General features: G+C 37.7%; 1 protein-coding gene and 1 long non-coding RNA gene across 4 annotated transcripts in view; one reads left to right on the forward strand and one right to left on the reverse strand.

The window, feature by feature from the left end:
• LOC107727841 (immunoglobulin superfamily member 21-like) overlaps positions 1 to 18,102 on the reverse strand; it is a 205,770-nt gene extending 187,668 nt beyond the window's left edge. For both annotated transcript variants that reach the window (XM_016537856.1, XM_016537855.1), the window contains exon 1: positions 17,682 to 18,102. In XM_016537856.1, the coding sequence (XP_016393342.1) occupies positions 17,682 to 17,820 (139 nt within the window). In that variant the 5' untranslated portion in view covers positions 17,821 to 18,102. The remainder of the gene's footprint in view (positions 1 to 17,681) is intronic.
• Positions 1,864 to 11,886, forward strand: LOC107727842 (uncharacterized). 2 transcript variants are annotated; one of them, XR_001638403.1, is made up of 4 exons: positions 1,864 to 1,976; positions 3,197 to 3,321; positions 9,098 to 10,109; positions 10,949 to 11,886. It is a non-coding gene; the product is annotated as an uncharacterized LOC107727842 (long non-coding RNA). The 2 variants fall into 2 exon arrangements; XR_001638402.1 differs by lacking the exon at positions 10,949 to 11,886 and having other exon boundaries at positions 9,098 to 10,658.
• Positions 18,103 to 18,667: the final 565 nt, after the last annotated feature.

Here is an 18,667-nt window from a genome sequence, read left to right on the forward strand (position 1 = left end):
CTGCATTTTTTAAACAAATAAATGCAGCCTTGGTGAGTATAATAGACTTTCAAAACTTTTAAAATCTTTTTTACACAAATCAGGTAAAAATATACACAGTTCAATCATGAGTCCAACCAAATGCTAGTATTTCCCCCCCTCAATTTAAACTTTAGTTATTTACCCATAACAGGCATGAATGAGATAAAATACGAAGAAAATAAATTACAAAAAAGGTAAAAATTATTTGTAACCAGAATATGTCCATGTCCAATCAAACTGTAATTCTGAAAAGATAATACATTATTATGTAACTATTACTAAATTGTGTCCACTTCTGATGCATAAAGTTCTAGCCTTAGCAAGACACAGCAGTCTGACACTCCATTCTAAAACTGCCCGTATCTGAGAAACACCCTATGATGTATTCACTTGTTAACAGCACGGCTTACTTAATTTCCTAACAGAATGTGCCTGGGATTAAGAGAGAGAGAGAGAGAGAGAGAGAGAGAGAGAGGACACAGAATCTGCTTTGGATCAGATGACAGATGTCTACAACAGCTTTCAACCAGATGTTCGATAACTTTCATTTTTTTAAAAAATACAACAACAAACAGCAGTTCCACTTAAACCACAAACTTATACATATCAGTAGGCTGGAGTCCAAACTCAGAACATCTCTACATGGGTTTCTTAGGTTTAAGGTGTACATCAATCTTCATTGTAGATCAGGAGAGAGTATTTGGTTTAATATTAGAGCTACAAAGTAATGGTACACACTGTAAAAGGGTGTATATTTTATACTGGGTGAGCTAGATTATAGATGTGTAAATCCCGTCTTTCAGCACAAAACCATTTGTGGTACTAAATTATTAATTGTTTACCTTTTCCAATGTCATCCATAATTGATAACAAATAAATGCAACCAGGACAAACCTTAAAAACTCCATCTCCAAAGTAAAAGTTTATCCAAAAAAAATGTTGTCATCATTTACTCATCCTCATGTCATTCCAAACCCGAATGCTGTTTTTTCTCTCTTTCTCAATGGAACACAAAAATAACATTTTAAAGGAGAAAGATAAGGTTTGGAACGACTTAAGAACAAGCAAATAAAGACAGAAAGTTAATTTGAAATCTTGAATCTGATTATAATATGTGATTAAAACTTTCTGTGTCTTCGCATCCAGTTTAATCATCTGATTCTTCCTTCTGGCAACTGACTTTTAAACGGTACACTGGTTAATATGCTTGTTAATTTTAGGACATTTGGTTAATCAAACTCTGTATTCCATATGTCCTGTATCTAGGTCGATGACCTATGATCTGCCTCCTTCATCCAAAATTATGACATGTCCCACACCGAACAGATAAGCCTCAAGCATCTGAGTCACGCTGTTCCTAACCCAAATCCAGAGTGCCTGCTCTGCATTAGAATAGCATTGGGAAAACACTTAAGTGTTGCGTTGATTGCTCACTGCATTGCATTGCATTTGTTGTTATTTTCTTTCTCAAAGAATGGATTACAGCTGGCAGCGCTGAAATCATACTGGATTTTATCAAAGCTGTGCAAACACATAGTATTCTATACATTATTTATACCTATCAGAGGGGAACGTGACCATGCATATTCATTGGAAAGTGTGAAGCAAGCTTTTCTATAGTAAACATCAACCCAGACCTTTACTCTATTTTCCAAATGAACCACTGCTGACCACAAGCACATACCCAGTGTACTAAATTGAGGGCCAGTTTTGAATGTCCATGCAGTCATTTGTGTAATAGTTGTATTCATTGTGTGATTATTAGTCTGGCAGTTAGTCAATCACCTATAGTTAGGACCCAGATCGTGTTAGATACCCGGATGCTGGCGCAGTTAAGAAAAGGTGTAAGCGCTGTTATTAATATAAGCGTGAGATCGATGGACCTAACGGTGACAACAACTTCATTTCATCCGCAATGCTTTGATGAGTAATCGCATGTGTGCTCGCATCAAGGAGTAAGTAAATTTAATTATACTAGTGATGGGAAATCGAAGCTTTCTGAACCGTTTGAGGCTTTCATGAAATTGTGCCGAAAAACGGTTCATTACTCGAAGCTTTTAACACAGTGCAAATTAGCGACATCTGGTAGTCAGACTTGGTTTCTACACCAAATCTAACAAAACATCGCGGAGCAGGATGGTTTGAAAAAGTTTATAATCTGTGCCAACTCGTGTCATGTGTAGTCCGGTGTAGCAGCCGATTCTGTTCCCCTCGGAATGTCCGTTTCCCTTTACGCAACCATACTACAATACTTGCGTAGTTGCCGAGTTACCATACGTACGATCAGAACTAGCGTGAGGGAGCAGTTGGGGGTTTTGCAATTTTGCATACGGGCTCAAGGGCACCAAATTAGTCGTGGTATTGAAGGTGGGAGAGAGCGCTGTACATTCACTCCCCCCACCTACAATCCCTGCCGGTACGAGACTATTTGGTCGGGATTATTACACAGACCTGGCAACCCGAGGGGGAACAGGAATTCCAGAGAGGAACAGAATCGACTGCTACACCGGTCAACGGATTCACATATTGATCAGTAATATAAAATATACAAGTGTGTGATTATAATTAATAATTGACGTGAGTAGTAGCAAAAATATTTTGGGTGAGCTGTTCGGGTTCTCTGAGACCCCAGCAATAGAACATGACAAAATGCAATCGAGTTGTGACGTGCATTCAGTTTCCGTCTGCTGTTGAGGTTATTCTAAACTATTCTACTGAATCCCAAATAAGTGTATACACACACACACAACCAATTCAATGTCAAGTCAAACACAAGAGTCATGCGAAGCACTGATTTTTTCAAACCAGCTGTCCCGACCTTCCGATACTGCATGACGTTCGAAGCTTCAAACATCATCAATCACGTTGTATTGTCATTTAGATACAAGCATTGGCACAGTGTGTGATACAATAGTGCTTTGAAAACTGCGTCGGAGCATCGGAGCCTCGGTATCAATCGTCCCATCACCGTTAATTTATGTTTAAAGACGTCATTATCGCATATGCCGTAACACATGTCTCTGTAAGCTAATCGCAAGCTAATCCTGTTACGCAATCACTGTATAAACATATTTACCATGTGTTATTGACATACAAAATGCCGACTGTTATTCATTTGCATATTGATGTTCTTTACTGTAAACTTATACTTTATTATTGTTGTTTCTATTTCTAGAACCACACTCAAGTAAACTGCTCAAATTCTGAAACGAGTGGTCTGTGAGTGGTGTGTGCTGCTAAGTCCTCCAACTGACATAACGTTATTGTTCTGACCGGACAATCTTTGGGGGTTGCCACCAGGTATTAATTAGCACCTAAGAGCTTAACAATTCTTTACACCCAACATCTCAAAACGTACCAATGAGCTCCCCTTTAATGGCGTAGACAATTAAAATCTGGATTTTCCTTACTTATCGATATAAACAAACTTTAATGTTTAAAATGTTAATTTCCTTCCATAAAAAATTATGTACCATAACATTCGAAAGCCAACACCTCAAACCTTAGTAGCTTTGTTTTTTTACATGCAAAAAGGAAGGCTAATTATAATAGTCTATCATTTAAATCCTGATGACTTACTGTAGCAAAAACTATGGAAGCTTGTTTCTGCCGTAAAATAAAATAAAAAGAACACAGACACAGCCAGATAATTTCCATAATGACCAGCGCAATCTACCAAGAGCAGTGCACATTACTGAAGACATGCTTTTTTTTTGGAGTTAAATAATGGCACAAATACCAGTAATTTGACGAGCGCAAACGTTCGTAAATCATGTTGCGTGATTCATTTTAATACTCTCCTCCCAAAAATGTTGTGTTTCAAAGTGAAACTCCTACAAATGCATATTCAAGCGCAAAAATAACTGTCTAAGCCTTTTCAGCACTAATTCTTCACTGCTAGTTGTAAGTAAATCTGGCCCATAGACTTTATTTCGCGCAATTCTGTTTATATCTCACAATTCTGTGAAAAATGTCAGAATGGCAAGATACAAACTCAGAATTGTGAGAAATAAACAGAATTATAATAAACTCACAAACTCAAGAAAAGAAAAAAGCTTTAAAAAAAAACGCAGCTGAAAAATGGATGTGTAAAACTAAATTCTAAATAGACCATCATTAACAACATACTGATACTTCAGGAAGAAATTTAAAGGCTGCAAATGCGTAGAAAATATGGCCATTTAACATGCAAATCACCATTTGAAAATCAGTTATATTGCAGAGTAATGGTTTCATCACTGTCATAATATTATCATAATGTCATAATGCACAAGCATTCACTAGAGAACTAGCAGTAAGTATATTTGGTTCCTTTTTAAATACATTTAGCTTATTTATGTAGTAGCTCCTCATATGTGAATATGCTGCTGGAGTGCGACCCCAGAGAATACATAAAGCTGTTGTGTCCCTCTTAGGGACACTCTCACTCAGAGAGCATGATGGGAAATAATCCGCTGGATGTGCGGCCCAAATGTTGTCTCCCATTTCCTCCGCAGCAGTCCATCCAGCCTGACGTCAATATGTGGATTAGAATGTTTTCATCTCTTTCACTCCCTCCGCACGTAATAATCTAAAAGCTGCTTTCCCAGGAAGCAAAACAGCGACATGTGTAACAAAGATCAAAAATCCCTGAGCCAGAAAGAGAATGATTTATTTTTTAACCTTTATTTACCAAAAAGAAGGTGTGGTGAGGAGACGAGTGGGATACACCTCCGCTTCTAATGCCTCCTTTCAATTATTCAATACATTTCCATTGTGTTCATCACCTATTTATTGCAACCCACTATAAAAGGATATAGTATACTAGTAATAATAATAATAATAATAATACATTGTTAGGAAGCAAAGGGATACACCAATATTAAAATGAGTTAATTTTAATGTTATGTGTGATAACTGATAACTATTAAATATTAATATTTCATCCTTTAAAAAGATAAAAAATTAAATATTAATTATTTAGAAGAAACATAATAATAATAAAATACATTTAAACTTAAAACTAAATATATTAAGCCAATATTAAAATTCTAAAACTGACCAATAACCGATATGGAACCTGCATATATTGTGCATCACTAGAAAAAGACCAACACGGACATCATGCGTCTCAATTATCAAAGATACAAACCATTTTCTTTGTAAGTTAAAAACCCACTTCACTCAGATCTCATATTGACGCTTCTGAGGGCCAACAGTGCCAAAATTCCTGAATTGTGATGGAGTGAATCATGAGATGTTCTACTCCAAATTGTGTAAGCAAGGCTGCTGACAGTCTGTCCAACAGTAAAAAACATTGACAGCGACAGAATGCATTTTATATGTCTAGTACCACGTTAATGATGATAAACAAGTCACACAATCCATATTTACAGCTTAACACGAGGAAATGCTGCGGAGAAATTGCTTATGATGCCTGTCTAAGCGAAAACTGGTCGTCTCCTGCTGATCCTTCTAAAAAGTAAAGCTAGGGACTAAAGTCTCATCAATACTCGTCTGTCACCGTGAGGGACGGCAGTCCTCAGGGTGCTGCACATGATCCTTCTCATTACTCATCCTGAACAAAGAAAATAATAGGCAGAATTTCTAGTGTTTCTTATTTCAGAAATGATAAATGGAATTAAGTAATGGCTTTATATGCTACAAATAATGTAACTCCATTAAGTGTAATTTGATCCTAGTTATGGCATAATTCCTAAAATGACCTGACCTAAATTGCACTCTTAATACAGTAAAGCCTCTTTAAAGCAGGTTACTGTTTCCTCGATATTTAGCCAGCTACTGGACTCTGTGGCTGCATTCAGAGTAGCATACTACTCTTAGTACATACTTACTAGTATGTTTGCGGCATTCATATTTATTTAATTGCACACATACACACACACACAAAAAAAAGTGTTAATTTGATGGAGAACCAAAAAAGCATACAGAGCCGTTTCTCTCAGTACCTCTAGCTACTAATGGGAAAACCCTGCTGCTTCATGAATTTTCAAAACCGCAGCTTTTTCTATGCGGTTTGACCGTTCGTCCACACGCAAACGCAGCACCAGGTCACTGAAACTGAACATTTTTGAAAACTCCTACCAGGGTGATGATTTTCAAAAACTCCAGTTGCAGTGTTATCGTGTAGACAGCGAAACCGGAGATTTTGGCTTGTGATGTCGGAGCATGTGCTGTTATTTCTGCCTACTGGAAACTTTTACAGCTTCTGATTGGCCAACATGGCTTTACGGTTGAGATTATATCGCCACCCTTTTGGCTTGGCATGCTCTTGACAGTGCTTCATAGAATGCTTTTGCGTTTTCATGTGGACGGAGATTTTTTTTAAAACGGAAGAAGGAAACATTCAGTTTATAAAAATACCTGTGTACATGTGGACATGGCCTTAGAGTGCTCATGGTCTAAAGAAAGCTTTCTTTGTGGAAAAGTCCCAGCTCTTACCTTCTTTATCCATGGCATTTGTCTTGCCTTTAAAATTTCCCAGTCCAGAGGTATGACTATGCAGCATATGATAACACGCCGCCAAAATCGTAAAGGCCAAGGTAAGTTCAGCTGCTATTATGCACACCCTCTGAATTTCCTCTCATCTGCATCACTCTCATGAGGACACATAAAGAATAGGGCATTTTGGGATAATGGGCTGAGACCCACTCTATTATTTGTACTGAGGGAGTCTTAAGTCCTCGGAGTTTCTCTCTCAGGAATCTGAAACAGCCAAGCAGGAAGTCAACTTAGAAGTAGAGCCATTTTCTTGTGTTAATAAAATATGGTAATAGCCTCTCGCCATTTTTCATTTTCTTTACTTAGCACCACAACAACTCTCCAAAGACAATAAACAAATTGTTTAATTGTAGGTTTATCTGTTTACCTGCAAGCTAAATCTAGTCAATGTGACATCTTTTTTGCCTATGGGGACAACAACAACAAAAAAAATCAAATCAGTTTTTACTTAGGGAATAGTTTTGTGAAAAAAACAATATGATAAACGAAAGATAGGATAATGAGGTTGAGATGGAAAGTACAGACATTTGTATTATCTGCATTAAGTAGTAGGATAAAATACATACTGTAACATTTTCAGTGAAAACCTTTCAGATAGTTCAATGTCTACAATATCTGAAACATCTCTACACCAGAGAAACAGTACTTCCTTCAAATTCTTTCTACTTTCTAGCAATGATGCTTATGTAAATTATGCTTATAGCACACAGTCATAATCATTTCTGAATATTATGAAATCAGGAAAACTCTTTCATGGGACATTTGACAACCTGATTCAACCTTGCCATGTCATAAAAAGGTCAAATCATCTTATATTTTTTAAAATTTTACAGACCTTGACATGACGATGTGTCTGCAGGGCTGCGTTCCAGTTCATTTTTTATGCCCTTCACCCACTAACTTCCTTCCGTCTCATTTATTTGGATGTACATCATTGATTATGTTGCCCACTACTGACGGAACCTTTGCAATGGCCTGAATTGAAACGTCCTAAGCCCTTAATCACTTGAAATTCGCTATGGAGGTGATTTATTATTTAAATTTTTTCCTTTACAAATTTGTTTGATGCAGTATTCTATGGGCCAGATTTACTAACAGCTTGCGCCAGCGCAAACATCTTTTGGCGTTAAAATAGTACTTTCAGGATTTACTAAAGATGCGCACTGAAGAATTAGCGCTGAAAAGGCATGGACATAGTTATTTTTGCGCCTGACGTTTGTGCTCGTCAAATTACTGGTATTTGCGCCATTATTTAACGCCTAAAAAAACATGTCTTAAAGCAGACAGTAGATTGCGCTGGTCATTATGGAAATGATCGGACTGCATCTGTGTTCTTTAATGTGCACATTGTCAGTAAAACACCCGCAGAATTTTCCTCTCCCATCGGCACTTTTATGGAATTGCGCTCTAGCACTAATTTGCCCTGTTTAGTAAACCTGGCCCTATATGTATACAGGTATGCTTGGGCTGCTTTAAATGTAAAAAAAAAAAAAAACATATATCATAGAGTTTGTTTGAGGTGGGGATAAATTAAACGCAATCTGTGATGACATAATAATCGTGTTGCATTGTGGTATATGGAGCAGCCTGAAGCGTACATATTAAGTAGACTCGCTCCCTCAGTCAAAATCTAGGGGTCAAGGGTCTGTCCATATAAACTTCCCTTGTCCACTTCACAAAGTGGAACGCACTTCAAAATGGCACCGGGGATTCCCCCGATGGAAGTTCACGAGTGCGTGTCTAAAAGTGGAGTGGAACGCAGCCCAGGTGTCCTCTCTGTTGTATTACTTCCTGGTTATTATCACATAACAACAAAATGGCTGGCTTTATGCTGGATTTGTGTGATGATTACACTGACCTTGATATGGTGAACATATTATGAGCATATTATATTTCAATATTATAAAATATAACATAGGAATAATATCTAAATAGTTAAAAAAAATAACTAAAATGTTTTATAGAAATAATAGATAAGAAAAATGTAAATACAAGAAAAAGGATGTATATATATACTGAAAATAAAACAATCATACAAAATCCATTTAGAAAACTTTTCATTTTAGTTTGGTTAATTACGATAAACTGGTTTTTGATTATAACACAGGCTTGTAGAAAGGAATGATCCAGTCAAATCACTCTTAAGCCAAAATGGAAGAGCAATAACGGCACTGTCAACAGAACAAAAGCAAATGTAATGATAAAGGCCAGCATACTGTGAACCCAACATGCACAAAAGCCAAAGCAAGAAAGATTTCATTCTTCTAAAATTGGCCAATCACTAGCAGTCCATTGCTTTTACTGTAAAGGGAGGGAATGTCTGAAAATGTTCAATAGAAACTGCAATTTGCAAAATCGCTTTGTATTTGTGCTGTTGTCATTCTTGTAATAATACAAGGGTTTCAGAGCATTCAAAGTCATTGTGGATATGTCTCTACTCACCTAAATTTGGCCAGCAGAACCCACACGAAATCTAGCATGAACTACGAAACTGTCAATTTAAAGATATAAACCACAAATCGTCCATACCCTAATGAGTTCTCTTTTTTCTTGTCTAATCGTTTTATGCAAGCAGCAATTGAGGCACCATGCCAATGGCCAACGATTGATGGACAGAAAGGCTGGCACATTCTTCTTTCCTGCCAATATCCATTCTCACTTCCTCTGAGTCGAGCCCAGCTGTCACAGGCAGACGGAAACAGGACAGAGAAAAGCCACAGATCAGCTCACGGATCACAATCCTTAAATTCTCAACTAATACAGCCCCCAAACCTTCCTTCAGCACCACCTTGCCTTAACGAAATGGGCCGTCACTAAAAATCTCTGTTTCTTACGTTTATGGAAACATGGAGCTCAAATCTAAAGGGGTTTATTCTGAACCTAGACACGTCACAACAATCCCCACATTTGCTGGCCATGTATGGATATCATAGGCAGAACCTCAAGAGGTTTGCATGACCACCTGATCTACGACCCTGGATTCTCAGAACAAGAACTGGAGCCATAAATGTGGGCCGCATTAACCCTGAAATTAGGTGGTGAAAAGAGTAGTGCTGCATTTTTCCACAAGTACCCACAATGACCTCTCTTTTTCTTCTATTGTCATCAAAACATTCTTTGTTCCCTGCACACTGACCTCTGAACCTGCACTCAACTGTTAAGATGGAGTATAATTCTATTGGCTTTTGTTCGCCACCTTATCTTTAGAGCACTGTGCTAAAATCTGTGTGTTTGCTTTGATTTGGTGACCCTTTAAAGATATATATTAATCTTTTTTTGTAAAGAACTGAAGAGAAATATTATTCATTATGTCTATATTCCAGGAACTACAGTATGTTTCCTCATAGTTCTCAGATGCTGGGCAGCACAGCTTGAATGAATGATCTTGAAGTGTACGGAGATAAAAGGAAAAGTAATCTTGAAAACACTCTGAAGAACAACTTAAATGTCTGCGTGTTTGTCGCAGCGCTGTGTCCATTCCTGCAACAGAAGGGCTTCCAAGCAAGGCAAAAATCAAGATTATAAGAGGTTCATTACTGAGAAACTCAAGTTTGAACTTTAACCTCAAAGGATTTAAAATGAATGCGGTAAGAGATTAAAATCAATATACAGCACAATAACCTTGAGATATTGATGCATAAACTCCTTTTACACCTTAATAAGAGCAAACGGGAGACTACAAGACGCAAGTCATTTGACCGAATTTTTAAATAATTAGCTTGTAGTGGGAAAACAACAATCTGTACAAACAAGTGAACTAAATAAAAGACATAAAGTAGGACAAAATGGACAGGCAAAACATATACAGGGCCATGAGCATTTAAGAGTTGTGAATCAGTCCAGGTACACTAACAAGCATGCAGCATCCAGAATCAGTGGCTAGAGAAATGCACAGGTCACTGGATTTGGGAAGCAATGGCTGCAAGTGGAATTTAATGGAGAGTGTGAATGTTTGCAGGGGAAAACCACTGACACCGCTGGAGAGAGATGCATATTTTTGCAAAATGTCACAGTTATTCTGTGTGTGATCTCAGCAGACATGTTGGTATACTATATATGTAGCTGGATAGATGGGATGATGGAGCCTATCCCAATGTCTTAGGCCTGTCCATCACAGCGCTTATATACAACTCCATTCACACTTACACAAATATCTGCAATTCACCTATCCTGGGACTCATTTCCCAAAAGCATTTTATAGTTGCATGTTCTGCTGTTACTAACATAGTTCAATACATTCGCAAACAACATCACAAACTTGTGTGGCTGGAACAATAGCTTTCAAGCTGTAGTTAGAAGCATAGTTTCCTCTTAGTATGACGTGGACTTACGTAGATCATGCTTTTGGGCACAATACATAAGCTAACATGCAGTACATTCTGTATCTTTCATTCATTAAACCCCTGCTCTATATCTTCTAACACAGCCAGGACTCAAACCAGCAACCGTCATGCTGTGAAGGAATGACACTACCCACTGAGCCACGATGCTGCACTTGACAGTATTGTATCATCAAAGTCTAGTTCAGTCACAACAAACAACGACTGATCCCTCTGTGGCTTCATTTAAAAGCTCATTTGGGCTGCTGTAGCTCAAATAGTAGAGTTTGGCTTTTATTAATAGTAAGGTTATGGGTTCAATTACCAGGGAATATATGCACTGATAAAAATGTGAATGCTAATTTATTTGGAAACCAAATATGTATTTTCCTTACCAGAGCAAAAACAGACAAAGTAATCTGCCATTTTGTGACAAAAATGTACATTACTCAAAATGAACTTCTTGCTTATTGAACTGTTGCATAATGATGGGCATATGAAGATGATATTCAACACAACAGCACTCTGGCTATTGGTTAATTAAATCCTTGCCGTTATTGTATGCTGTGTAATTGTGTATATGCATTTGGATATTACTAATTCATTCAGCTTATCTGATGTCACAGCCATATCCTGTATGCCCATAAAACACATATTGACATGTATTTTGTGCGTCTGTCATGATGAGAGCCCTTCATAGATGATTCAGCTGAAGAGATTTCATAATACATTCCATGAATTAGAGGACTCTGTGATGAGCCCAGGGAAGATTTAGAGCTTTAGATTGCTTCTAGTCATCACAATTGTCATTCAAAGCATTTATTTCCACAACCACTTATCCAAACAATGAGAGGAGATAGGAAAACTGCCTGCAGCCCCTAAACCAACCTGTGGAGCATTGAGCAGTAGACAAATAAAGCAGAGTGAGAAATTAACCTAATTAAATGGTAATATTATTAATGTGGCTGGGCCACATTGCAATATATATACACACACACACACACACATGATCCTGGTTAATTTCTGACTGTGAAAAAATGTGATCGAAGGCCAGTGAAAATGTCTCCAAAAGAAATACAGAGAATGTAAAATGTAATTTTCCTTCCATTCATAGTTTTGAATTTGAATTTGGTTGAGATTTGAATAAAATTGGACTGAAACATAAGTGTCACAGGGGTCATCTGTTCCACCACTGACTGTCACGCCCCTGGACTGTTTGTTGTGCTCTGTGACCCAGTTTCTTCCCCATGTGTTCCGCTTCCCAGTTAATTAGTCATTCAGTACACCTGTGTTTGTTAATTATCCCTTGCATTTAAGTTCGAGTCTGTGCTGTCTGTCCTTGTCCGAGATTATACGTCAACCCTGGTGTTTCCTGTGCTCCTGTCTGCCCCGTGTAATTCCTTGGATGTTTGGATTAAAAGTCTGTTGTTCGTGTACTCCTGTTCTCCTCGTTCCTCGCTCCTCGCATTAGTCTAAATTGTGACTGAATCTCGGACCAAAATACAGTTACCTCCGTGTCTCCCCTCCGTTTTGTTTCCGAGTTTTTTCTCTCAGTGTTTTTGTTTCCGTTGTGTGCCCGTATGGATCCCCTCCTTCGCCCTGAATTCATCCTCCTCCTGCTGGAGCAGGGGGAAAATTCGATTCGCCGCCTTTGTGGAGTGGACACTGGCGAGAAATGGGTCTCCATTCCCCGCCGGTTCCCAGGAGTATATCGCCAGTGCCACTCCCGACCCAGAGCCCAGTCCTGACCTTGTTCTTTAGAGAAACCGATGAATTAATTCTGAATTCAGTTGACTGTAGTTTCACAACATCTATTCCAGAGTTGACAAAAGCTTTGTCTGCAAACGAAAAATTGTCAAAGGTAATCAATTTTCAGCACAGGGCTGCCAAATTCACAGCTCAGCCCATAGCCATGTAATCATTTAATTTATGCTTGCAAAAACAAAAGACAAAGCTGCCCAACTTGAGCAGATTTCCATGTCAAAGGACAGGCATGCCAGTAAAGATCACCTCAGCCTGCTCATTAATCAGAATAATTTTCGCAGGTGCACAGATACGAGCATCCAAACACAAATAAACATTGCAATGCTATTTGATAACAGCTCTGCAGTCTGCACCTAGTACTTTCAATTCTAATGAATGGTGCTGATGAAAATATAGCTAAAAAATAAATCACTTGAACTCTGTCCTCTGATCATGAAATTATAGTTTAATGGGTTTATAGTGCTTTCTGTGTTTGCACCCAACATGCCAATCCAACTTTTCCACTTGGTTGTCAGAAAGGAGATTTAGTCCCCTTCCTCCGCTTCCCTTCCTCCATTATAAACACACACACACACACACACGTTGTGTTTCCATGTTTCATGGGGACATTCCATAGGCGTAATGGTTTTTATACTGTACAAATTGTATTTTCTAAAACTGTATTTTTCCTGTAAGGGGTACCTAAACCTACCCCTTACAGGGAACTTTCTACATTTTTAGATTTTCAAAAAAATTAATTCTGTGTGATTTATAAGCTTGTTTCCTCATGGGGACCTAAAAAATGTCCCCACAAGGTCAAAATTTACTGGTATTACTATTCATAACGTGATAAATACCAGGTACACACACACACACACCTCTAAAAATACAGTGCTGTAAGTACAGTATTGATGCACTATGCCCCCATCTATAAACAAGCCCTTTTACAATCACAGCCACATTGCATTTTATTCAATATGTGCTCTTCTATTCTTCCCCTGCTGACTGAAGCCCTTAAAGCTTTTTACACAATACAGCGGCCTGCTTACACCAGTAAGTTGGAGTATACAGTTTGCAGAAAGCATTATGCTCTTCGTATGACAAGGAATACCGGAACACAGCCGGTATGCTTCAACCGTCAATATTCAGATGGATTATGGTTTGTTTTCATTTGCTGTTAAAAAATGTCAGTATTGGCTTGAGAAGCCCTGAGCTCTGCCACCTTCCAATGTTTGTTCCCTACAGCAATGGAAACAGCAGAAGCTGGAATAATGGAACATTATTAATATTACTATGAACTGCACAGGCTCAAAAATAATATGCAAAATTGTTAACACGACAGAGGCTGAAAAGGAAAATTGTCAATTTTGGTTCTAAATGTCGCCTGAATTCCAATGGTTTTGTTTATCCTTGCTAAAGTGAACTTGTATTTACTGTAGTCTGGGTTGTATTTATTACCTTACAACAAGTCAAGATACATACTCAAATACACAATTTGTTGAGTATTTAAATGAGATTTTTTTCTAAGTAACAGATTATTTGGGGCCAAATTCCCTCAGAATTGGAGTTTAATTAGACAGACTGCACTTGACATGAACAGAAATAAAACATAAATTTACATTGATTTTGCCATCCTAACTATTTAATATTATATAGTGGTATTCTATTGGATTAAAAAATGTTTTCTTAATGTTTGCACTCAGAACAGCGCTCATGTAGCTTCCAACACTAGCAACATGAAGGTCATGGGTTCAATTCCCTGGGAATGTGTGAACTGATAAATTTATGCCATGAATGTACTAAATAGAAGCATCTTCCAAATGCATCAATGCAACGAAAACAGATCTGTGACCAATTTTTATTGGGTCACGAACCACCAATTGAGAACTGCTGCTCTATGAACCTCTAAAATGTGGCTGATGAAACTGTTGAAAGACTGACTACACTCAGTTCTGGCTAAGAGAGAGATCAGCATTTGAATGTACTTGCTTTGATGTTTCATCATCAAAAGACATTATCAGATCAAAATTAAATTTCTGTATCATTTCTTTGTACTGTAACTGCATGTTCAGATGACATGCTCCTTTGTAACATCTAAAAATTCACAGCAGATGATTCAGATTCATCTTCCCAATGCAACTTAACTGAGCCAAGACAGAAGCAAGTGTGCTTTTGGACTGTTAGAATAAGAAGAACTCATTTGTCTTCCTTTGAACACTTCATGTGAAAGGTTTGAGTTTGTGTTGGGTGACAAAGAAGCTCCTGAAGGTCACATTTATGTCTCCTAAAGGAGGCAGGAAATCAAAGAGTGATTATTGGAGACTAAAGCTGGAATTGCCAACACCTGTCTCACACTGCAGCTAGTGCACATGATCATGATGGATCTGTTAGGGAAGAACTCTCTTAAGAAGAGGAAATGGAGGAATCCACAAGGGGGTTGAATGGCTCAGTTGTGGAGAGCCGGCACTGCCCTGAGCTATGAGGGGTGTAGAGGGCGATGCTGTGGGTCACTCCTGGAGTGGTGTTGGAGTTAAAGGTCATTAGGAGTAGCAGCACCTTCAGACGAGCTATATTTCTAGAAGATGTTTCCAAAGTCTGAGGTAGTCGTAATGTCAGGAGGGCAGACCAGCTCTTTGATTAAAGATGTGTTCTTTTTGTGTTCATGTCTTTAACTATTAACAGAAAGAGAAAGGGAAGTTGTTTACTTGATCATGATTTTGAATCTTCTAGGTATTTTGAATGGCGATGTACAATCAGTCGTCCTTGTCTGCTGAAAGATATTATGGTTGAGGATTTGCACAAAAGAAAATGGCAGTGATTCAGCATATTTCAAGATCTTAAAGGGATAATATGTGCAAAAATGAAAAAAATGGAGAAGAAAGTCAGTCATACAGGTTTTGAACAGTATTGTTTTAGTATATCTTGTACTATTATAGTTTTTATTAATATGTGTAACATTTTTAAATGCATTTCTATATTATATTAGAATTTGTTTCTTAAATGATATCTATATAGTCATTATTTTTATTTCAGTTTTAATTGTAGTTATTTTAGAACATCAAGTTAAACTAAACGAAAATTATATATATAGATCAATATATATTTCGGTCAACAACACAAAATGATGGAAACATTTTTTAGCCGATAACTGGATGACAGCATAAATGAAGATTGCAAAGCAATGGGACTGTCAATCTTAATATTATTACTGTCATCACAAACGCTGATCACAAAATTATTTATGTGCAAAATTGTACTCCAGCCATGCAGCAGGACAGTGAAATGGTAATGGAAAGAAAATAAAATTATGACAATGGCACTCAACCCATAAAAACCATCTCCTGTCAAATAATTTCAGGTTCCATACCACAATTCGTGACCACAACCTCAGCTGAACTTTGAGACCTGATGGTTTATGCAACAATAAATGATTCTCTCGGGTCTCTCGCTCGCTCTCGCCAGCCTGCATAATGCTCAGGTGGCCTGTATTAAAATATGGGACACGCCAACCACCAGTGCAGTCAGAAATTATGAATGATTGCCTCACTCTGTAAGGCAGTATTTGCGGGACACCACTGGAGTTATATCACAGACTCTGTCTTGATTTAAATGTCTTCATGGGATTTTTGCATGAGGACCTGTAATCTTCCAATACGGGGAGAATGAAAACAGCTGGGCGGGAGTGAAGATAAGTACCATAAAAGTTCCAGATGTTGTCCTGAGATTAGAACCTCAACACTTCAATCATCAACTACAACTGGGGATTTCAACATTTACAGTCCCCAGGACACCCCATGCAGACTTTCAGTTAACTCAGGGACCCAGAGTATTAAAAAGCTAAGTACTGTCTAATATTCACTTCTATTATTGGCTGTAACAAACATAATAAACATATAGAATATAATATATAATATTTTATTCTATATTAAAATAGATCATATATATACAGTGGTGTGAAAAGGTTTTTGCCCCCTTCCTGTTTTTTTAATTGTTTGCATATTTGTCACACCACCTAATGACTATTATATATTTTTAAACATTTATTAAGTCTTTTTTTCCACCAAGAATATAGTCAGCAATGAAAAGTGTTGCAGTGTGTTTAATTCAGTAAAATGTGTCTCTTTTCTCAGTAAATATTAATTTTCCTCCAGGTATCAGGCTGTTAGAGCACACAGGGTTCATTTTTACAATGAAATGACAATGTCATGTTCTGCGTTTTACATTACAGTACAGAAAGAACGAACAGTGCAACCAGCTGTGTTAGGTAACACTATTACATTGGTTCAATGCATGAATTATTCAATTACTTTCAGGGGTGTCTACTTTTAAAAGAAATCTTACATTTTTAGGACACAATCTGCTTTGTCTCGCACAACTGAACTGTATTACAGTACTTAAAGTACAGTCAGCTAAATGTCAATTTACTTTTGAACTCTTCCTCCGTCCTTTGCTGAAGTTCAAATCTTATTTTATGGGGTGTCAATTTTACTAGAATAAGAAAAATAAATAATAAAATGTTCAATGATTCCACATTCTACATGATCCCATAATGCAGCACTACTGGTTATTTTACACACACGCACACACAGAGAGAGAGAGAGAGAGACCGATGATTAACGTATGTCTCGGTTCATCTAAAAATGTGTGGCTCTTCACATTTACAAAAAAGTAATCAAATTACGCATCTGTAGTCATGAGATTTGACTATGAAATAATACATATGGCCAGGGTTAAAGTCAATAGCTCTTGGCACTAATGCGTTCAGCCTCATTTATTGCTGGGCGTCAGAATGTTCTAACCTCCTGCTGTTTCACAACGTACCGTATGAAAAATGACATTCACCCAGTGTCTGTGCCCAACACTACCCCAAAGTGCCATGGCTGAAGCGGTGATATTCGCGGAGAATCCGAACTAAGCGGCGTCTCGCAAAAAAAGGAAAAACTTGATCTAAGTAAACATTAAAGGCGTATTAATATGTGGATGCAGCGGTTTCCGAAGAAAATCTGTGTGTGCAGAATTCGTAACGTTGTGCAGAATGAGTGTTTTCTACTACGTATATAACGCATACGAGTATGACAAAACACAACAATTACTTACCAACAGCTACTTGCAGTAGATCAGCGCACAAGAGAAAACACAAAGACAAGACGGTCATCTTTCCCATATTTTGCAATAAATCCCAAACTCCATTTGCGTTTACATGCTCTCCGGCAGCTCGCCGCGTAATTCCCACCATTCCAAAGGTATGCGATCCCACAAACTGGTCATGATGCTGTCCAAGTGTCGGAGGGAAGATTGAAGTTGAAAACAAACGCGCACTCAAAAGGGTGTAATGATGGTGAGGATTGCGTAAAGGTTATTAAAAGCGTTGCATTGTGAAATAGTCTCCTCGCGAAGGCTGCAACCAGCGTTTACGCACAGACGAGGATTAAAAAATAGATATGGATTTGGATGAAAATCTCTCTCTCTCTTTCTCTCTCTCTCCCTCCCTCCCTCTAGAAACAGACACGAACCGAGTCACTCGTGATCACGCTTTTTATTTCACACAATTTTCCTTAATCCTACCCTGGCTCCAAACCCTTCCCCTCTAATTCTGTCCACTAAGCCGATTTATTCCTGCTGGATTTTTCCCCACACTGAAAAGGTTTTGAAAGATCATTATAGGCATATACGTGGTGCGATGCCTTACCCTGCATTAACTGCATAGAACCTGGAAAGATCAAGTGCTGGAAATGTTTCTACGAACAGCGTCACCTAGGGTATCTGCAAATGAACCCCACTCAGCTTCAGTGAGTTTTCATGTTTTACAAAGTTTTCATGCATGTGGGTCAATAGGGATGTCTGTAAGGATAAAAAGACGAAAAATCCTTTAAAAAAAATCTAGGTTAAAGTACATATGTCAGGTTGTTTAAATGCAATCTTTGCATTTGTGGGAGTTTCAAACATTTTTGAAAAATTTGACAAAGATTTTGATTTAGTAACTCTTAGAAAATGTTTACCCATCATGTAAAAAAAAACATGTATATATATACACACGTATATATATATATATATATACACATATATATATATATATATATATA

The sequence above is a fragment of the Sinocyclocheilus rhinocerous genome, unplaced genomic scaffold (genome assembly GCF_001515625.1).
Source record: "Sinocyclocheilus rhinocerous isolate Xijiao unplaced genomic scaffold, SAMN03320098_v1.1 scaffold576, whole genome shotgun sequence".
Lineage (NCBI taxonomy): Eukaryota > Metazoa > Chordata > Actinopteri > Cypriniformes > Cyprinidae > Sinocyclocheilus > Sinocyclocheilus rhinocerous.